This window comes from Carassius gibelio, chromosome A15, assembly GCF_023724105.1.
Source record: "Carassius gibelio isolate Cgi1373 ecotype wild population from Czech Republic chromosome A15, carGib1.2-hapl.c, whole genome shotgun sequence".
Taxonomy (NCBI): Eukaryota; Metazoa; Chordata; class Actinopteri; order Cypriniformes; family Cyprinidae; genus Carassius; species Carassius gibelio.
In genome coordinates, this window is record NC_068385.1 from 13483533 (window position 1) to 13505952 (window position 22420).

Here is a 22420-nt window from a genome sequence, read left to right on the forward strand (position 1 = left end):
GACATTTTACCGTTTACACATGACATGCAATTACAAGTAAATGAACATTGCTTACTTCTGTTATTTCAGTACTAATGTAAAGTGAGTCAAAGGATTTATTTGATTCATTCACATATTGACTTACATATAGAACTTTTGAAATGACTTGGTAGTGTTGACTATAATATACAGATTTAATTCAATAACAACTTCCATTCACAAATCACATCTACTGGAATAAACACTTTTGGCTCTTCACAAAAATGTCTTTACGACACAAGAACAGGATGGGTGTGAAAGACTACCATTGCAAGGTCAATTGTTTCTCTTTTCCATCCAAAACAGTTGGAGCCCCACCCTTTGCTAAACAGTGACCGGTGATATATTAATCTGAAATAGGAAAACAGTGACAAGTTCATTTAAACTGAAAACTTAAGTCAACCTTAAAAGGAATAGTTCTCCCAAAAATGAAAAGTCTGAATTACAAACCTCTCCATGACTTACTTTTTTTCTGTGGAACACAAAATAAAATATTTAGAAGAATGTTAGTAACCAAAAAAAAAAAAATTGTCTACTAATGATTTTTCTTTGTATAGATACAAAATAGTAACAATATCTTCTTTTATGTTCCACGGAATACATAAAATCATACATGTTTGGAATAACTGATGACTGATTTTTTTTTTTTTTTTTTTTTTGGTTGAACCATCACTTTAAGGAATGTTCCTCTTATGGAGTCTTTATAACACAGCTTTTTGGCAAACAAACAATAAAACCTTTTCACTGATTGATCAGTTTTGACTCTGCACTGATGGATCATAAGGCACAATAAAACAAAACACACATCCAGCCTCTTGGAAAGCCCTCTTCATCTCCACCTAGTGGTAAAACATAATAAAGATTTATACACTAGGGCACAAAAATATTAAGTGTATAATGTGCAAAATTGATAAGAAGAAATGTTTTTTTTTAAGCACCAAATCAGCCTATTACACTGATTTCTGAAGGATCATGTAACACTGCATTTTAAAATACATTAAACTGTAATAATATTTCACAATATTATCTATATTTCTATATTTTCAATATTCAATTTAACATCTTTAGTAAGCAAGAGAGACTTCTTTAAAAAACTATTTAAAAAAACTACCAAACCCAAACGATAGTGTATATTTATGTTTGATATCATTATGCACTCGTAATGTCTAAATATAGAATGATTTAAATTATAAACCAAACACACTGAAATGGTTTACTGATACTATAACTTAATAAGTTTGCTCTAGATCTAGTATCAGTAAACCTTTTTAGTTGTGTTAATGTTGCCATACAAAAAATTTCCAATAGCACACGAACAGCTCTGAGCAGTAAGTGGTTTCCTCCTAATTACGGTAATTCACACATCATGTAAATTAAATAAAAAACAAGATCCGCCATACCAGCCGCTCAGTGTCCATACACAATCCAACCACAGCACCACCACTGCCAGGCAATTTGACTGCAGATCCAAACTACACAGACAACAAAGACTTTACTGGTCACTTTACTTCTAAAGACATTAGTAGTGAATTTGTGAAAAAGGTTATGTTATCTTTAGGAAACTATGCATTGAGGCATTCATTTACCTGTCTCGCAATCTGGACCATTTTCAGACTTCCAGGGCCCAAACAGTGATCAGTATACACCGACCTGATGGACGAAATGCAACTTCAACACTAGCATTTTTGAGCTATTTATCAATTAAATTGCACCAAACTTCTATTCAGCTTCGTTTGGAAGTTTGATACATGGACTAAAGCATCATACCGGCGAAGCTCAAAGTTTTCATCCATGAGCTGTGCAAGTCTGGGCCAGTCTTTACACTGAAAGGCAGCACTGTATACGGTGAGAAAATCAACTTTTTCATTGACTGCTTGTCATCCTGAATGAACATCAAAGCTACAAGAGCTGCTATTACAGCATGAAAAGTGTAACACAACAATAACTGAAGGACAAATACTCAAAGATAAACCAACCGGGCTTGGTCTGTGAGATCAGCGAAGGATTTCATAGCTTCAACAACAGCAGATTCACCTGTTCAGAAAGGGGAGAACTTATGAAAGGCTTTTATTTATTTACAATTAATACATAAACCAGGACATAAAGCAGGACTTACCGTTCAACCAGCGCTGTCTAACATTACTGTGAATTTGTCCAGAATCACTCGGATTGCCCAAATAGGCTAGCCAGAACAAGGGAAGATCGCTCATATCCAAGGGAATGTACTCCCCTACAGAAATTAATATTGACATATAGAAAAACATCTTAAAATTCACATTTCTATTGCTGTACAAATACAGTTTGCAACATTGACAATATTAAAAAAAAATGTTTCTTGAGCAATAGACCAGCACATGAGAATGATTTCTGGAGGATAATTTTACACTAAAGACTGGAGTGATGATGCTGAAAATTCAGCTTTGCCATCACAGGAATAAATTAATTTTAAAATATATTAAAATAGAAAAAAGATCTTAGCAAACCTTACAGTTTTGAATGATCCCAGGTACATCCCAGGTTTATAAACAATGAAAAAGGTTATTTACAGTATATTGTCCAGAATAATATTTAGGTTCAAAAACGGTACCATAACCCCGCTCATCTATCAGCTGTTTATTGAAGTCCATGTAAACCAAGCCTTCATAGACCTATTAGAAAGTTAATACAGAGGCGATCATGTTCCACACAGTGCAAGTCAGATGAGCCAAATTAATGAGTATACATACCTGCACAACTCGATCCTGTAGACCAGCTGTGATGAACAGCTCATCAGTCTCAACGTTGAGGATAAAGTTGGCTCTGATTGGTTTAGGAAGATCCTGTCCCAGGATAGAATTTATGTAAGATAATAGTTTATTTCAATACAAAAAAAAAAAAAGAAGTTCTAAATTGATCCAGGCTGAACATACGTTGTCTGTGATGTTGTAAAACTTCATCAGGCACTTCAAGGTGGCAGACACAATCGCACTACACAGAAAACACCCAAATGATAATTTTACAGCATTCAAATTTGATGTTACAGTATCAAATTTGGACAGTGTTTCAAATCAAAGATCAAACACCAAGTATACTGAAACTTGAATAATATCATACATTGCAATAGACCGTAAATCAAAAAGGGCACGAGTGAGCTTGGGAGAAACTGGCGGTTCATGTTTACTTAGGTTTGTAGTCAAATGTTCAACTCACCTACTGCCAGCTAAACCCTAAAAGTTAAAAGAAATGTAGTACATCGTAGTTATTCCCTCAAAATAAACTCTCAGGACTTCAACTTTAGATAAACACCTGCAAATTATATTAATAATAAATCTTACCACTTGCCGAGGAATGTTTGTGTCATACTTGAGCGTAAAGTTCTGCTTGGACAGAGCAATGCTGTCAGCATTAAAGTGGCAAAAAAGAAACAGAAGTCAGTGTCTTAATAGAAACTGGTGAGTTTCATTTCATGCCGAATTATGTTTACAATTGGATCGCAACATCTCACCCTTGTTCAGAGCAGAACTGGTAAAACTTTTTACAGGTGGCTTGTAGAAGTCTCAGGCCTCCCAAATACCTGGACGATAATTAAATGAACAATATTCATTACAATTATTGGTTTTGTTGTACCTCCAACATTCTGCAAACCATCTCCATTTCTGTTCTTCTCAAGAAAGTCAAATGGTTTAGCAAAGCAAAGCAATACAAATACTTCATGATTGGACAAACCCTTCTTTCCGGCTGATCCGAAAAAGATCCTGCAAGCTTCCGAACTCTGTGGGGTCATTCAGAGGATGAGGTAGAAGAACCTTGAAAAAAAATTAGAGAGATGAGTGAAGAACAGTGCTTTCCTCATGTGATGTCTTATCTCATTCTGTTCTTATTTACCAAAGTCTGGCTCTCAATAAGCGTGACCTCAGCCCAGAAATTAGCTATGCTCATAGCAATAGTTTTCCCATTGAAACCATCAGAGGGGTTCCCCATGAGTCCAACCCTGTGAGTCAACACACAGACCTATGTGTAAGAAGAAAAGTAGGCATTTGTGGATACTAGCCAATGTGTACTGCCTGACCTGGCAAAGGAGCGGCATGTAATGGGTTTAGATGGGGACAGCTGCTGCTTTGAAGAATAGTGTGCGAGCCATTTTGTGTAATCAGACAGACCCTGTAATAAAAAGATGTTAAAACTCAACATGCATTAATACAACATTTATGTTTAGAATAATGTGGTATGCACTAACATTCAAACATTTATTTTAAATTGATGCTTACATTCAGCAATGTATTAAATTCCTCAAAAGTGACAAAGGTTTTGTATTTCAAATGAATGTTGTTCTTTTTAACTTTCTATTCATCAAAGTATCCTGACATAAAATGCATCACAAAAAAAATGTTAAGCAGCACAACTGCTTTCAGCACTGATGATAATAAATGTTTCTTGAGCACCGATCAGCATTTTAGAATGATATCAGCAAGATTGATCATGTGATACTGAAGACAGGAGTCAAATGAAGACTTTTGATCAAATAACTGCAGCCTTGGTGAGCATAAGAGACTTCTTTCAAAAACATTAAAATATAACATATTAAAAATCTTACATGTCACAAATATATCATATAAAAATATAAAACATTAACCCGAAATAATGCTACATTTGTACCCACCACTTGTCCAATTAGTTGAAATCCTGTTGGTAACTTCATCCCATAAACAGGAATTTTCTCCTCATTTATAAGCCATTCCTACAACCATTAAACATCTCAAGTCACACAAAACAAAGTCTGGATGCTTCACATTTTTTAATTCAAAGATAAGTTCAACACTTACCCAAAACTTGCCAAAAGTTCTATCATTAGCATCAGGGTTTTGAATGAGGAATTCAGAGATGTACAGTAAGGACTCTTTGCGTAGGCAGTAGAACACCACACTGGCCAGACGAGAAGTAGTGACTCCCTCCTGAGGCTTCTCAAAGAATCGCATGACCCTGTTGTCAGCACAGGTTCAGAAGCTTGTGGTGAACACTTAAACCAGGGGTATCCAATACTTCTCCTGGAGGACCACTGTTCTGCAGAATTTAGCTCCAAACCCAATTAAACACACCTGAAGTAACCAAGGTCTTCTAAGCAGGTAAGATGGAGCTAAACACTGCAGGATCTTGGCCCTCCAGCGAAAGCTACATGCAATTTATAAAGCCAAAAAAATATATTTTCATTCTATGACAAACTGATTAGACTAAACTCTGTTATTTAGAGTTCAAAAACAAAAAACAAATGCCACCCTAAATGATAAAAAAAAATATAAGTTATTTCTTGGTTATTGTGATTTATGATAATGTAAAGACTTCCATATTTCCATTTTACGACTATTCAGAGTGCAAGAAAATGCAAAAATGTTAAATAATCTGCTAAACTTTGCTATTTTTATAATATCATATCAGAGGGTACTTCTTCCATGAAAACCACAACAATGGTTCATCATGTCTCACCGATGGGTGTTTGGACAAACTTCAACAATTCCTCTGGTGTAGCTCTTCTCTCCCGACTCCAGTTCATAATAAATAGCAAGTTCTCCAGGCTGAAGTATGAAACAGGTAATGAGACTAACAGTTGAGTAGGAATTACACCAATTATTTCAACAAGGTAAATGAGTGGAAACATAGATAAAATAGTGTTGAGTAAATACAGAGGTGTGTGTGAAGTATGAGCATAAACGCACCAATTACTGGGTGTGGAGCAAGCAGGAAAGTACAAATCAGTATAAACATGGTTGGGTCACTGTGTGTGACATCTCACCCACTAGAATAATCTTGTAACAACACAGTCAATAGGATGAGTCTCTCTTACCTTAGATCTGAAAAAGCGAATGACTTGTGCAATGTCAAAGTTCTGATCAGCACAAAGCATGTCTCCTGCGATCTGTAAGTGCAATATGTTAATTCACAACTAAAAACTGCCATTCCATTAGAATTAAAGGAATAATAAACCCAAAAATAAAAATGTACTCGCCCTCAGGCCATCCAAGATGGAGATTTTTTTTTTCTTCATCAGAACAGATTTAGAGAAATTTTGCATTACTTCACTTGATCAACAGTGGATCATCTTAAGAGAATGGGTGCCGTCAGAATGAGACAGCTGATAAAAACACCACAAAGATCAAAGTAATCCATGAGTAATCTACGGGGCTCCGGCTGCTTGTTTGTAATAAACAAATCCAACATCACAATGTTCAAATCACTACTTCGTTCCAGCTAAAATATGGTTTTTAATAGAGGCTCTAATCTATAAAATTGATTTCTCCAGGGAAAAAGTAATCTTGCCTGAGAAATATATACAGATTAGTCACCATTTACAAGCGAAAATGGTTCAAAACAGCTCTTAACAGGACGTGTTGGTGGATTTTGATGTGAGAAGACAAGAGAAGATGGACTTTTCACACATTATTATGGATTATGTACTCGTTTGGACCTCATTTGTAAGTCGCTTTGGATAAAAGCATCTGCTAAATGTTTAAATGTAAATGTATGGCCAGAGGTACCTAAAATGTATTAATGATGGATTTGTAGCTTAAAAACAAATCTTTCACTTTATAAGGCGCTAACTGATAGACTGGATTTGTGTGGATTACTTATCGTGAGCCTTCTATCATCTTTTTGAACTCTCATTCTTACGGCACCCATTCACTGCAGAGGATCCATAGGTGAGCAAGTGATTAAATGTAAAGTTTCTCCAAATCCATTCCAATAAAGAAAAAAACTTATGGATGGCCTGAGGGTTAAGCCAATTTTCTTTTTTCTTTTGTCAAATAGAATCTGGAAAAAGTCCTTACCACCATGATGTCATCTTGTAGCTGTCGGCTTCTGATGGCCAACTCAAGATCTGCGACAGCCCCAAGTCTGTTGTCCAAAGTAGTGCTGCCATCATTCACAACATTCTCCACTGGAAAGTCGTTTGCTGTTGCCCACCGTTCATAGTGCTTGTATCTGAATTGAATGTTGTTAGAACCAATATACATTCTTAAGTAAGCTTAATGGGTGCTACTGTGTATCATAAACATTCAAAAGAAGCCACGCCTCCCGACCTTATTTACACAAAACAAAATGTAAACATGTAAAAAAACTATGTCTTACTTATCAGCATTTGTAACCAGGTAGACTTCACTGAAGAGCTGGCGCCTAAGTGAGAGGGTAATATTGCGTTGAATTGGTTTGCATGGAAAACACCTTTTTAAATGATGCTAAAAATTCAGCACAACAAATATGACGACTCACGTGTTGACGGTTTCCCACCAGAAATCCAATATTTTCTTTCCCCCGACTCCAGGTAACAGAGCTTTGGGCACACCGGTCAGATGAGCATACAGACCTGTAATATCACTCTTGTGAAACAAAGACGAGTTTAGAAAAGCGCAGCGTTTCATTGCAAACCTATTCTTAACCGTAGCACACTTTCTCCTCTTCTCTTTCTTGTTTTGAATATACATTTATAACGTTGCATTTAAGTCCACACGAGCGCCAAAGTTAAGAAATCATAAGTTTTTGTGGCTCAGATGAAAACGTTTATATTAGTTGATTTACCTTGATCTGTGTCTCTAAAATCGTGCCGTGCCCTGCAACTAACAGCATGCAAATCATAGTTCTGGTTTATGTATTTGAAATATTATCAACACATAATCTTCCCATCACAGGGTTTGCGGAAAAGTCCACAGTGCAACAGCAACAACAGTGAAGTGCCTCACGTCAACGGAAGCCCTGCAAATCCTTAAAGAAACAGGCTCATCATTTATTTTTAATATGGCAAGCCGTTTTAACATTGCTTTATTTGAACAATTATTTTAATTACTATGAAGTAATTGAATAGTGACTAGTATATCATTAGTTGGATAGTGATTAAGACAAAAACTATTCCAAATAGTAATAGTTCATATTTCACCCTTTCTGATTGCTTTTAATAACTAGTCAGATGGCTGCCTTCTATGAATCAACCGAAATATACACTGGAATCCAATACATTGTGTCTGCTGAATTAGTACTAGGATACCTGCAAGCGATAACAGTAATGAGTAAAATGGGAATACCTACCTGAAACAACTGAAAAATTTAGAAGTGAATATTGGAATTCTGAACCACAGAGATCCCTGTAGACTTCAATGGTAAAATCTGTTAGCAGTTACAATGGAATAGTCAACGGTCATAAATGAGATAGTAGCTACAGTAGTAGCAAAGAAATAAGTACTATTACATGATGAAGAAGTACAAATACAATAGCCACCATTGGCATAAATACTAATGTCATAATAAATACATACTGGTATCTGATAAATTTACAAGTAAAACCGACAAAAACACTACTTACTATTGTATTAATGTTAAAATGGCTTGCCCAAATATTCATGCTGCTAGAGGAACATCTAACATTAAAGGCAGGTACGAGCAGTGTGCAGTTCTGCACGAGTCTTGATTTTTTAGTCTTGAACCTTTCAAATATTTGGTATTATAGACGACAATATCTTCAAGAACGGCAGATAGCTTGTCTATTTTTCTTAAAATCTAAATGAATTTGAAAAGTGTCGACATTACAACAAAACATTCCTAGACCACAATTTAGAAGAATAGAGTAGTGGGGTAATGTATTTATTTCAGTACTCTGCATAATGAAATCTACTACGATCATGTTGTGAATTGCCAATTAACAGGCAGTTATTTGACATGCTCATTATTCAGACAAATTAAGTTGAAAAACCTGAACCTGAAAAGTATCAAATGTATGAAAATGCATTCATAACACAAATATTTAACATTAATCATTTCCACAAAGTTTAGAAGTAACAGTACAAAATAAACAAAATTTATCTGACCTGTCCTGGTACATAAAAAATGAATGCTAAATTACAAGAAAGTATGGGGTACACAAAAAAAGAAAAAGAAAGTATGTACATAAGGCAAGATCCCAATGGAGAATCATCACCGGTATGCTGAATACTGCATTAAGTCCTGCATTGTTCAAGTTTGTTTAAAAACGTCAGAAAATTGAATCTCCTGCACTGAATGTTTTTCGATCTAAATTTCCAAAACTCCTACATCCTTTGAACTCTTCACTGGGGATCTGCACTCGCTGCTGCAACAATGCCATGCTGCCGGAGCTGGCTCCTCAAAATCTGATTCTTAGATTTCCAATCTTCCATCTTTAAAAAACAACAACATTACAAAACAATCAATGAGATCAATACAAAAGAGATAAATAAAGAAATTAAGAAAGTGATAGAGACAGACAGGAAAACAGATATATATATATATGGCCTAAAATTAAGACATTTTCCAGGGGATATTGGTTTTTCCATATTAAATTTGAGTTTAAATGTGAGTTTAAATTAAAGTAAAACCAGGATCAAAACAATGACTAAAGTGCAAGTGAATTATTATACGAGCCTAAATTAATCTAGATAATTCAAGTTATCTATTATTGGTGTAAATACCTCTTGCCGTAACAGCTGGTTATCCATCTTCAACCTGTCAAGGCTGTTCAGTTCATCTCCTAACCGGCTGTTACTTTGTCTCAGCTCCTGAATGTAATCGCAGGCCTTTGATAGGATCCCACCCTTACTCTGTAACACACACACACACAACAGCAAAATCAGATATAATCCAGAACTTCCTGCACAATTTTATTCACAAAACTGACACATACCTGTCCAGTTTTAGTGGAATCTATGGTGCAGTCTGGAATTGTTTTGGAGAGCTGAACAATCCAGTTGTTAATTTTGTCTCTACGTCTTCGCTCAACTGTCAAGTGGGTTTAAAAGAATCATTTGCAATTAACTTACACATCTAACCGTACGTAATTTTCAATCCTTTTTCAGTTACCTTCATTGTGCTGAGCTCGCCTTTTGTCATCTCTTGAAGTCCTTGGCCCCTCTGTCTTACTGCAAATATTTAAAAAAGTATGTTACAATAACTGTTTTTCATTTTGCTCCTATGCTTATCCATTCATTTAGATGTTCAGTCAACAGCTCATTTAAACACTGTACACTACAGGTCAGAAGTAGAAAATTTTATTCTGTTTTGAAAGAAGCTCTTTTGCTCTTAAAACTGTATTTATTTGATTAAAAATGCATTAAATATAATATTATTTTGAAGTATTATTACAGTTTAAAATAACTTTCAGCAACCACTACTCCAGTCTCAGCAAATTAGAGATTTCTGAAGGATCATTTGAAACTGAAGACTAGAGTAATGTCTGCTGAAAATTCAGCTTTGCCATCACAGGAATACATTACATTTATATTATACTGGAAAACAGTTATTTTAAAATGTAATATTTCACAATATTCCTATTTTAACTTTATTTTTTAATTAAAAAAAAGGCAACCTCACCGAACATCTCAGAATTTGTTCAAAAACATAAAAAATATTGATTATTCCAAACTTTTGACAGGGAGTTTTTCCAGTTTAATATAAAATAGACTTATGGCATACCTATACTGACATCAAAATAATAAATGGATAAAAAAAAATGTTTTTATCCTTTTACATTATACTGTGTGCGGTCACAAAAAATTAAAAAGAATGCAAATAAAGATAGCAAAACAGCAATAACTGAAAAAAGAAATGTATTAAACAAGGCTGAAAAGCAACATTACGCATTGTAAGGTTGTGTACGAGGTGCAATAGACCTCTGGTTGGTTCCAGTAAGGACCTCCTGCGGGGACATCATAACATACAACTGACCTAAAGCAGGAGTAAAAAGCACATTAACAAACAACCCAGACTGTTTTGCAACAGAAGTGTTGCACTGTTAAGTATTAATGTGCATAATAGGAAGTGAAATCCATCATTTACGCTAAAAATGGTTTGATGATGTACCTGCAGGAGCACTTTGACTAAGCAGAGCATCTGAGGCTTGAACACTGGTCACCATGGTTCCAGCCGCTGCGTCTGAGATAGTAGCAGGGTAATATGTGTAATGGGTTTCTGTGCCATCACCCTCCAAGCCTTCAGACTGAGAAAAAACTGCCTGAAAAACAGATTTAAATAATATTGAAACAAGATGTAAAAAGGTTCAATTCTATTCATCCATGTCAGCTAAAATAATAAGCAGTTGTCCACCTGTGTCACAGGCTGTGTTGTAGCAGGAAACCCTGTCACTACACTAACAGCAGTTGCACCATCAGTTTGAGCTTCCAGCTGCCCATCTGCGACTTGGATTACTCGATATGTAACCTGAGGGAAATTAAAAGGATAAATTATGTTATGAAACATAATCTTACAATTGTCTGTAGAAGATACCTACAGTGAAGAAAGAGAGATCACTGCTAAATCTTTCTGAAACATCATCAGAAAGATCACTCTATGGGAACAATTAAGGTTGGTTCATCCGTCTGGAGTTGACAGCACTGAATAACATTGTAAAATGGTTCTCCATTGTCATCTCACTCAGGTTTGAATATAACACTTCCTCCCCATCTCCTACCTGCCCTGAGGGAGGGTACAGCTCCCCTACCTGCCCCCCAGCTCCCTCCGTCTTGAAGAGATATTTAATCGGCTGCTCTGAGGAGAAAGTAGAAGCAGACTGAATAGTTGTGATTGCTGATGGGTCCTCTGCAGTAGCAACTGCCCCTGAAATTAAGAAAACACATACACACACACGCAAACCACTTCTCTAAATTTATTTAAAAATAATCTGATATTACTACATCATGCTGAATCTTATCATACCTTCTTCAATGACTGGAACATTGATATCAGGACTTTTCTGTTGTCTGGAAACACAGCATTTTACATTGTTGAACATTTAGTTAAAATGGTGCATTACAAATTGTATAGTTCAAATATTTAGTTGCATTAATAATTGTTACCAACCCTTTCATATCCACAGTCAGTATGTAACTGGTAAAATGTGCCTTCACTCACTGATGCCTGATCAAACCTGTACTGGATTCAACAGAGGAAACCAATTATATAAATGTTAACATGAAAATGCTTGTGAAAATATGTGTGTGTGGTTTATAAAATACACACAATAATAATTATTAACAGAACCGGCCAACAGGAGTCACTCGTTACATTAATACTTTGTTTTTTATTACATTGTTTTTAAAATAAACATTAGGCTAACTAAATTATGCATACAAAAGGATTTTTAATCCATTCAAATGGATATTATATTTGACTCGGTTGTAAGGTTAGCTAGTTAGCTACAGTGCTATCAGACGAGCTTAGACAAAAAAAACAAAAATGTTTTAAATGAGCCGAGTTACACAAATAAATATAAATATAGCCATCATAACATTGGTGTTGGGATAAGCAAAATAAATATGTGATTTCATGTTTCTCACCGTTTACTTTTCTTGTGTCCTCTCTTGTACACAACAGCAGCAACCGGATCGTTTAGCTTTCTGCGCATGCGCACAGAATCATTTTCTGTAAGCGTCTTTCTTATGTTGAACCTCATAATGTGGAATGCTCAAACTTGTTAAGGCCTGAATTAAACAACTTCTTTCGTATAAGTATGTGTTATCTTTTTTGAAAGCCGATTCGTGCTGGTTTAATGTAATTTAGCTGGGATGAAAACACTGAACACATGGTTCGATCCCATGGCGGGGAGCTGAATTGTTAAAGAAACCCATGAGCTACGCCAGTGCAGCGAAATGAACTATAAAAGCATAATAGCCCATGTAACGGTTAACCATAGACAGTAAGCAGTTAACGTATAAATTAGCTGTGTCCGAATTTGAGTGTCGCTTCTGTTTTGTCAAACGTGTATCTGAAGAAAACGCTAGAGAGCGCCGCTGGGTCGATCCAGAAAGGGTCTGTCATTTTATTCCAAAAATTAGCTTTTCATGACAAAATGTTAAACATGATACATAACTTGAGATATGGTGACAATGTGATATAAATATTTATGATGCATGCATACACCGTTGAACATTAGTAGTATATGAAACAAAAGTGTGCTTTTAGACACAGGACCAAATGCTCATTGAAGAAACACACATAAAGGCTTGTTGTAAACTGTTCTAGATGGCCTACTGAAGGATGTTTGGTTTTACAAGTATGTTTCTTGGGAGAAAATAAATGCTGCTAACCATAGCAATTCTGAGACATTTAGTAATGGTCCACATGCAGGGCAGTCCTTTGGTCGCTCTGAAAAACAAAACCAGATGCTTAAAGGGTGGAGAGTAATGAATTGAAATAAAAAAGAAAGAATCTAGAACATGCTGTTTGTCACAAAATGTTCATGTTTTGCAAATTCCGTATTTTACGAAATATTAATCATTATTTATTGGTCAGTTTTATTATGATCAAATCATTTATTTGAGACGTTTTAAGTAACTGACTCTAACCTTTTCTTGTGCCAGTGTGTTTCACAGTGAGTCTCTTCTCTTCTTTACTTGTTCTCCGTTTCAGAGTACATACATAAGTCTTGGTCTGGTTGATGTAAATCCGGACGTGATCTTTGATAATGAGTTGGCACTGTCCAGATGTAGCATTTAAGAATGAAACATTTTTGTTGACCAGTTTCTCATATGAGCTGCCAATTAGAGTTTTTGTGTCTTGCTCAACATCATAAAGGTTGCAGTTAAAGGGTGTGTTGTCACAAGGTGGGTAATAACACTCAACTGTTAGGCTTCCATTTTTGTTAACACATGCTGAGAGTGCTCCAAAATCTGGTTTCTTTTGAGAATAGACAGCTGAGGAAGAACATAAACAGTCTTATTTACTGTATTTTGATCGAATGTGCGTTCAAGTTAAAACCAGTGCTCAAATCTCATAGCAGAATGTGTTTTAATCTTAAAAAACTTTAATCTTAAAGGTTAAAAAAGTGTAAATTTACATTACATGACATTAAAAATAACATTAAACTTAAATAGGCCTGTATGAGATTTGTGTGCAATTCTTACCCGAGAAAAAGAGGACCACAACAATCATTTCTGTATGCAAGTGGTTCTCTGTGTGAAACAATAAAATCAAACCAGCTAAAACATCAGTATTTCATTTCATAAACATAGAACAGTTTTTTGAAACAGATTACATTTATAAAGTTTGCATTTATAAAGGAGTTTCTCTCACACCAGGAGACAAGAATGAGAATTAAAATTCTAATATCCATTATTTGGTCTTTAAAGTCACAAATGAGTCACAACTAAAACATAAAAATAAACATGATAGCACTGAATTCATCTCCTGACACACAGTAAACTGGCATTTTTTACAGCTTTTTAAAGCTTTTATACAGATAGTTTGACAGATTAACAGGAGCAACAGTTTGAAGTCTGTAAAAGATTAATAACCAAAATCAATTCAAAAGCTCTTACCTTTGATCATTATTACTTGAATGTATTTGTGTTTTGTATGAATAATCCTTCTATCAGCTAGGCCTATTTGAAATTGAAAGAAACATATAATGTTATGGGCAGGGTTCAGATGAGAGAGCTCAGTGAATGTGTAATGTGATTTTGCTGAGCTTTTATAGCATTAATTTGTGCGTGCGTGCATGCGTGCGTGTGCTTGTGTGTGCGTAATGTGTTTGTGTTTGTTTGTGTGTGTGTGCTGGGGGGGTTAAATGCATTTCCAGATGAAAACAATTACATAGTCCTACAAGGAAACTATTACTCAGGAAAATGTAAATTGAAAAAATATATTGTTGTGTCTGTCTATCTGTCTGTTTGACTGTCTGTCTGTCTGTCTATCTCTGTGTGTGTGTGTGTGTGTTAAAAAATATGTTATTTCTTTTTATTGTATACTAGCATCTAACAGCCTATACAAATATCTCCCTTTACTTTTTAAAACATAAAAAAAAATATTTATATTATTTTCAGTGGGAACCACAGCCTTTCCTTATCACAGTCCATCAGTGTGCCTTTTACATGTGCTAAAACATCATTAATTATAAAAAGAATGAACTATTAGAGATATGGATTTCCGGGTATCCTAAAACAAGAGATGTTATCACCATAGACTGTAGGTTATCACGCCTTCTCAGTCACTTTGATACATTTCTCAAATCATAATTGAAATTCTTAGAACTATTTGTTTAAGCTCCACATCATCTAGTCACTTGTGCAAATCAGAAAACAAATTCTCAGCTTTTTGAACAAATCGTAAATGCTTTGGTTTATTACTGCATGCAAATTGGTTAAACCAGATGTCATAATGTGTCAAGCATATTTTCTACACATTTCAAAAAAATTCCAATGAATTGTGCTGATGAATTTTAGCTTTGACTAATGAAGGGAATTGGATGTGTTAAATTATACAATGACCAATCAATTCTATAGCTCAAAGGTGCATCTCATGAACATTAATTTCGCAAGCATGGGCAGAGCACAATACAGTGTTACAATTTATGACAATGGAAGAACAACCAGGAAAAGAACAAGGTCAAGAGTTAAGATGAAGAAGAGAGGTAAGGATGTGCAGTGGATAGGGAAACAAAATAGAGGAAGAGGTAAGAGGCCAATTAGTCGAAATGTCTCAGGTGAAATAATAATAATGGACCATGTTGTCATTCATGGTGGCCCTACAATCGTAGAGCTAGGTTTGAATATTGAAAGAACAACAGTGTCCTCAATAATTCTAATGTCTCTCACATGGAAACTCCAAATATGACCCTAAGAAAAAACCCTGCTGCAGCTGAATAAATATAATATTCAACCGCTTCCATTGATTCAACGTGACTAATAAACACACAACGGCATTGCATGGTTTATCTGAGTTCTTATTATTTAATGTGCTCTCAGATGGAGCAGCATTTACTAACGTTACACAGAGCCATAGTTCATAAAGAAGCTATGCAAACAGCTGTCATTATCGCAAACAATTTTTTCGATTCCATAATTGTATGATTATATCATCTGCAATTTTTTTTGTGTAAATTGTCAGTGAACTACAGATTTGTGTAGTAAATGCTGCTCCACCTGAAAGCAGGTGATTAATCATGCAGCCCTAGGCAGAAGAGTTGTGCACTGTACTGTTATATTTTAGACCGTAATGATTTATAATCCAGCGTCAGTTCTGAAAGGTCACATTAATCAAGATTGTACTAGCTGATGCTCAGCTGATCCATGTGTACCTAACATTTAAAATATTTAAAATAATGGTGGCAATTCCATAGCATTTACACGCTACTTGGATGCTCTCATTTCCCAAGCTTCCCTTACTGTAAGGCTAATAAATGTATCTCACAATCTGGGTCAATATTTATTACAAAACCACACATAATGTTTCTACTGTATCTCTTGTCAAACACTCTTATACTAAAATTTTGTTTGTCTCAGTTTCATCTGTTTCTTCATGTAATCACCGACATCGATGATGGTGAGATCAGATCTCCATGTGGAGCACTGGCTGTTGTCAGACTGCTTGTGCATTCAACAATCTCACTAGATTATTATTAAAATTAATGACAAAATTAATGTTTGGAAATGTAAAGTGATATTTTCTACTGACACACTACAGCAAAATATATAAATAAATGACTGAACACCATTCTTTGGGGTGAAAGTACTAATGTGCCTAAGACTTTTGTTCAGTAGTGTATGTATTAAAGGGTACATAACATGCACAGTTTCACCTAATCTCATGCTAATCTTGAGTACCTATTCACCTTATTCCGCCCCGCCCACTTTTAATACTTCGCATTTCCGCATTTTGTCATCCGACTTCCGCTAAACCGATACGGCACGTCCGGTTACTAGTTTAGTAGTTGTACGATTGTTTATAGCTAGCTATAAATGTGGCGAAATGACAAAGAACGTTATGTTATAAATTGGGAGCACGATGAAAACGTCTTACGACGATAAAATGGTCTCAAATTGTCCCATCCATCGACGCTGTTAACGTGGGTAATGTTAGACGATATGAAGAAGTGGCCAGAGTTAACCTTTAAATTTAACTGCCCTGTCAGGAGGAGTTGATGGAGCAGCAAGGAAAAATGATTTAAAAAAATGTACCGAGGCTTACCAGTATTTACAGTGAGACAGTGGGTCGTGTACTGTTACACAGCGAGGGTTTTCTCGTCTTTTTAAAATTGAACGTGCAACCAGCCAGTCGAGCAGTCTAAACCTCTCAGCGTGGTGCTGGTTAGTTTTGTGTGTGTGTGATGTTAATATACACGAAGTTATAAATGTTTAAAAGTATAATAACTTGTTTGATGACCATCATCAGACTAAGTATTTTGTCTAATAACTTAATAGCACAGTGGAGTAAGGTAAGTGAACGTTTATCAATTACATATTAGAAAAGGAGGAGGCTGGAACTTGGAAGTGAAAAACGCTGTATAGCCAGGTATGCATAATGATTAGGCAGATTTTATTTTACAGATAAAACAAGCCAAAAAAAAAGATTATATATCACTTATAAAAGATTAAATGCAAAATTAATAGTTAAGATTGGTTTGGTTTGGAATTGGTACACTCAAAAAAATGATTTTTGCTCTTTGTTCAATTTAATTAATTAACATGAGCACATACAACATAACTCTTTGTAAAAATGGTGTCAACTTAATTATATTTAACAGAAACAATGTAATTTTCAAAAAATTAGGTTTACAACATTTTTTTAAATTGAGTCAACAAGAATATTTTTTGTTCATCTCAACCGGATGCACGTCATCAACGGAAACGGATGCAGATGGATTGCTCAGCAGCTAACATGTGAGTTGGGTAAGTGGCCTTTTTTTCTTGTCTATCACCGTCCATCTAATTTTATTTAATTAACAAACTAATTAAAATATGCTTTCTTAATATCTTGTTGCATACCAGAAAGTTATTTTTCTATAAGCACTGTATGAATATAGCTCTTAAGTGTGTCATTTGTAGCTGATGTTAGGTTTCTGGATTCAGCACGTGGTGCAGACTTTCTTTTTTTCCTAAAAGTATCAAAACGTTAAAATGAAGAATCGCGGAACAAGAGAGAACAGAACACCCTTCAGTACCATGAATTAATGTATAAAACCAGGGCCATAAGACACGACTGATAATTAGAAATTGCCAAATTGTCCCCTAGGATTTTAAATTCTTACTCTGCATTCAGCTGTTGTTAGGGTGACAAAGTTTCAAATTTATATTTTAGGTCTTCCTCATCTATAATTTATAATTTATTGCTCGTCATTGTTAAAACGATTGAGATGCCAATCAAAGCGCCCAGCAGCCAATCCAAGGCTTTAGATTAGTCACGCTTGTTAAAGTCACGTGCTCGTGACTGAATTCACAGCGTTCACGGAGTCTCTCGTCTTAAACAACAAATAATGTTTTAGCGACGTAAGTATTACATTTCGCTGCTTCAGTAATTGTAAGTGGAGTTTTTGCATTTCTTCTGCTAGCTAGGTTATGATCATGGACCGACATTATGTCTGTGTAGTCAGCTAATAACGTTTTGTTTCTCCAAGCGCTTGTAATGTAATGTTATTCTGTTACTTGCGATTAATATATCAAGAGGAATAATCGAAAATGATTTCTGTCATAAATAAGTTGTCACCCTGACCCTGTATTAAATATTTTGTTTTCTTTGTAGCATTTTAACCTTTTTTGTCTTTGCTGAATTGCCCATAAACAAGACCTCTGTAACTTATGTCTTCAGATAAATGAATTTCATCGGATCACAACCCTTCCTTTACACTCCAAAATTCATGTCCAAACTGGATCTGTTCTCTGATGATCTGCTAAAAGTGTTTACCAAAAAGGGTGGAGTGTTTAGAAAAAAGATTCAACATGTGATGCTGCCAATGTCTCAGGTAGTATTTTTATTTTTTTCAGTTTTTTTATAAATTGCTTTTTAAATACAAGCTATTGATATAGTGCTCTGTAATTCATAATGGCTCAGAGATGTGTATTGGAGGGTGTCATGTATGAATATCAGAAACCTGAAAAAATGTTTTGTCTGTTTTCTTATAATGCCACCATGGAGACCAAGCAAGAGTGCATTCTCAAGGGGCTATGCATCTACCTGAATGAAGATGAATATGATGGAGTATTTGGTGAGTTCTTTTTCGTTACAAACAGTTATCAAAAGTAATAACAAACTTGACCTTGCAAAAGACGTGACATGAACTGTGCCTAAAATTTTTTCAATTTAAAAGCAGAGACACTTTCCTATATATATATATATATATATATATATATATATATATATATATATATATACACACGTTTGTATGTTTAAATATCAAAAGACATTCCCCATTAAAACTGCTGATGGGTAAAGAGTTAATGTACATTTTTTAATTTTAAAATATTGAGTAAATTGTAAAGCTCAGATATGAATTAAATGACTGATGCTAACTTCTCTTTAAACCTTTGTACTCCACACAGCCACTGGTTTAGGTTTACGTGATATCATCCTGTTTGATAAGCACAGTTCTTAATAGTCAATTCGATTCACCTTTATTTATATAGCACTTTACACAATACACATTGTCAAAGCAGCATAATTAAACAGGAAAATAGTTTGTCGGTAATGCAAGAGGACAATAACAAACAGACAGTTTTTGTTTTGTTTTTTAAGAAAAAGTCAGTTCATTGATTATTCAGTGATGTCATCATCCAGTTCAACTCTCTTCCAATTGTGTCTATGCAATCAGTCAAGCATCCCTATTCGCCAAAGGTGGCAGTGGCAAGGAACCAAAACTTAAAGGGATGGTTCGCTTTCAAATTAAATTTAGGTATGTTTTAGCTTACCTCAAGGACTTCCAAGATGTAGGTGTCTTTGTTTCCGCAGTATTTCCCATTTTGATATTTTTAGGTCAAACTGTTCTTGTCTGTGACTAATATAATGGAGGTCTATGGTCACCACCTCAAAGAGCATGAACAGAGAAGTCCGAATTAAACAATTCCCACCGTAAGTACACATTGATGACCTAAGACACGAAACGAGCGGTTTGTGTAAGAAACCAAACAGTATTTATATTGTTTTTACCTTTTGTACACAACCACGTCCAACTGATGTGAGGGCGCGAGTACTTCCTGTTGTGTGACGTGTGCACGCTCTGTCTTAGTCTGCGCAAGCACGGAAAGCACACTCATGGTTTACACTTACTGTCTATGGTTTACACAGAGATTTCTGAAGTGTTACCTTACACTGTGAAGATTTAAACATATTTATACGTACAGGAAATTGCAATGGAAGATGATTTCAATACATCAACAGACAACGTTGAATTTGTCACAGCCATATTTAAACCAGAATACACAGATAAAGTACTCAGGAGCGATCATGGAAGCATCCGCTGCGGCAGCACATCTTCAAGCCTCAGAGAGACAGAGATCTCTTAAAAATTGGTGGCGTTTTAGTAGCAAGTGTTGTGAGATGCCGACAGAAGTGGAGAGCGTATGTTGTCACGAATGGAACAACTACAAGACGACGAGGACATTGACTGTATCGCATCACACCTGCCTGACTGAAGATCCTGAGTTTTCTCCGCTGTTGAGCCGCAGCGTTTTGCACATTGTGTTTAGTTTGCCACGTATAAACTGGAGGCGACGTCCAATGCCAGAGGGACCCAATGGCACACTGTCAATAGTGAGTAATGTGTTGTTTATTATAATTGCAACGATTATAGGGTGCATTATAAACAAATTAATAATTACAGTTACTGCATTATATTTCAGACAATGCAGATTGGTGGTGTATTGTGTGGTAAACCATAAAAAAAGAGTGATGTACACACGCGAGAGATCGCTTCCGGCGCTTTCCGCGCTTGCGCAGACTAAGCCAGAGCGCGTGCGCACGTCACGTCAGTAAGTACTTGTGCACTCAGATCAGTTGGACGTGGTTGTGTACAGGAGATAAAACCAAAATAAACGGTTCATTTTCTTACATAAACCGTTTGTTTCGTGTCTTAGGTCATCAATGTGTACTTACGGTGGGAATTGTTTAATTCGGACTTCTCTGTTCATGCTCTTTGAGGTGGTGACCATAGACCTCCATTATATTAGTCACAGACAAGAACAGTTTGACCTAAAAATATCAAAATGTAAACTACTACGGAAACAAAAAACACCTACATCTTGGATGCCCTTGAGGTAAGCTAAAACATACCTAAATTTAATTTGAAAGTGAACTATCCCTTTAATTAGTGACAGAAATGAAAAATAAACTTTGGGAGAAACTTTACTTAATCTGGGTGCCAGTTCTCCTCTGGCCTGATGAAAACAGCAGTTTAATTCCAGGCTTCACGGGTTCAAAATACAAAATATGATAAAATGACTTTTGCTTCGTATGGCTGCAAGACAACAACAACAAAAAATCATAACTGTTGGCAATAAATTTCAAGTTCTTATGTTTTAAATCAATGGAGGAACAGTAATGTATTGTTCATTGTTTGTTCATGTTACTTAATGAATTAACTAACATTAACTAATGGACATCATTCTAAAGTGTTACCGAAGTATCAATGGCTCTTGAGAATATCTGGTATTTTATAAATGTAATTTGTTAATGTCATTTAAATTAATTAATTTCAAACAGTCACTGAGTGATAGTTAGAGATTTTAAGGTAGCATAGTTATTCATTGTTGTGATATTGACAAAGGCACTGTATTATTTTACATTATAAAGTGGAAAACAGTCTGCCAAAGGTGTTGAGTTGGGTTGTGATCTGGTGACCGAACGCAATAGCATTGTTTTTAGATGGCTCGTGAATGTATGAATGTGCTGTGGAAGTAGAGTTGTTCATTAAAAATAACTGTTTTTTTTTTTTTTGTTTTTTTTAAAGGATGATGACCCTGCAAGAACCGAAGCGGACATAAAGAAGACCTTTTAGGGATTCTGTGATGTAAAGCATGAATTTGCTGATGCAACAGAAGACCCCGAAGATATCTGCATTGTGCTGGAAGATGTGGAGGTGCTTTCTGGTTTAGGTAATGTAGCATTGGCTACAGCCATGCTACTTGGACTAATATACTCTTTAAATCTTACTCATCCACAGGAGATCCACTACACTTTTAAGGTGCTCCAAAAAATGATTCTCGAGCTGAACTTGTGTAAATTGTCTGCCAAAGCACAGGCGCAGAAAACAAAGCTCTTCACTTAGGTGTGCTGTGTTTGAGGATCCCTTTGTGAATGCTGTTTTATTTCTTTGTATGCTCATGTGATTTTGTTGTATCTGAATTTTTGCACGATGAGCAGAGGTGATTACGTCTCTCAATCACATTTAATATCATGTTTAAGAAAACAAAATAAAATAACATTTTGTTATATTCTTATATGCTCATGTTTTATTTGAATTGTCATTTTTGTAACTTAATGACCATGTTTAATTGCCATATTTGCAGTTTTAAGCAAGAAGACACTCAAGGTTAAATGTGCTCATGTTTTAAATACAGATTTTTACTAAATGGATTGACTTTTAACATATTGACTTTCTTCACAGTAGACTATAGGTATACAGTAAAAAGGTTTTAATGTAATAGAACACAATTATTTCACTTTCATT

At 35.3% G+C, this 22420-nt stretch overlaps 2 protein-coding genes and 1 long non-coding RNA gene across 15 annotated transcripts; 1 reads left to right on the top strand and 2 right to left on the bottom strand.

The window, feature by feature from the left end:
• Window positions 1-77: 77 nt before the first annotated feature.
• gkup (glucuronokinase with putative uridyl pyrophosphorylase) lies at window positions 78-7742 on the bottom strand. 2 transcript variants are annotated; one of them, XM_052616895.1, is made up of 23 exons: window positions 7567-7741; window positions 7261-7367; window positions 7120-7164; window positions 6819-6972; window positions 5837-5908; window positions 5479-5567; window positions 4821-4977; window positions 4658-4735; window positions 4067-4158; window positions 3883-3988; window positions 3724-3803; window positions 3503-3571; window positions 3333-3393; window positions 3208-3224; window positions 2928-2985; window positions 2745-2837; window positions 2606-2666; window positions 2135-2248; window positions 1995-2052; window positions 1786-1854; window positions 1605-1668; window positions 1419-1490; window positions 78-857 (listed from the first exon to the last, which is right to left on the bottom strand). In XM_052616895.1, exons 1-23 carry the CDS (start codon window positions 7621-7623, stop codon window positions 771-773), a joined length of 1860 nt encoding a protein of 619 aa, XP_052472855.1. In that variant the 5' UTR covers window positions 7624-7741; the 3' UTR covers window positions 78-770. The 2 variants fall into 2 exon arrangements, 1 of the variants encoding a protein (XP_052472855.1); XR_008187320.1 differs by having other exon boundaries at window positions 781-857; window positions 1786-1841; window positions 7567-7742.
• An 864-nt stretch (window positions 7743-8606) lies between these two features.
• On the bottom strand, window positions 8607-12624 carry LOC128029249 (upstream stimulatory factor 1). Of its 11 annotated transcripts, none has more exons than XM_052616905.1 (11): window positions 12324-12624; window positions 11848-11914; window positions 11704-11747; window positions 11459-11530; window positions 11095-11208; window positions 10852-11002; window positions 10629-10716; window positions 9853-9911; window positions 9677-9771; window positions 9465-9593; window positions 8607-9173 (listed from the first exon to the last, which is right to left on the bottom strand). In XM_052616905.1, exons 3-11 carry the CDS (start codon window positions 11722-11724, stop codon window positions 9084-9086), a joined length of 819 nt encoding a protein of 272 aa, XP_052472865.1. In that variant the 5' UTR covers window positions 11725-11747; window positions 11848-11914; window positions 12324-12624; the 3' UTR covers window positions 8607-9083. The 11 variants fall into 11 exon arrangements, with proteins under 11 accessions (XP_052472865.1, XP_052472862.1, XP_052472857.1 ...); XM_052616902.1 differs by having other exon boundaries at window positions 11459-11535; XM_052616897.1 differs by having other exon boundaries at window positions 11459-11604.
• A 4980-nt stretch (window positions 12625-17604) lies between these two features.
• On the top strand, window positions 17605-22190 carry LOC128028624 (uncharacterized). Of its 2 annotated transcripts, none has more exons than XR_008187180.1 (4): window positions 17605-17651; window positions 18568-18721; window positions 18895-18964; window positions 21701-22190. It is a non-coding gene; the product is annotated as an uncharacterized LOC128028624 (long non-coding RNA). The 2 variants fall into 2 exon arrangements; XR_008187179.1 differs by lacking the exon at window positions 17605-17651 and adding an exon at window positions 18161-18248.
• The last annotated feature ends 230 nt before the right edge of the window (window positions 22191-22420 follow it).

Coding starts and splice junctions, on each gene's coding strand:
- gkup (XM_052616895.1), bottom strand. CDS start 7,623: ATGATTTGCATGCTGTTAGTTGCAGGGCACGGCACGATTTTAGAGACA. Junction 4,736..4,820: donor GAACTTTTGGCAAGTTTTGG/GTAAGTGTTGAA, acceptor TAATGGTTGTAG/GAATGGCTTATAAATGAGGA. Junction 4,159..4,657: donor TTCAACTAATTGGACAAGTG/GTGGGTACAAAT, acceptor TTTTTATTACAG/GGTCTGTCTGATTACACAAA.
- LOC128029249 (XM_052616897.1), bottom strand. Junction 9,772..9,852: donor GCGAGCTCAGCACAATGAAG/GTAACTGAAAAA, acceptor CCCACTTGACAG/TTGAGCGAAGACGTAGAGAC. Junction 9,174..9,464: donor ACCAGCTGTTACGGCAAGAG/GTATTTACACCA, acceptor TGTTTTTTAAAG/ATGGAAGATTGGAAATCTAA.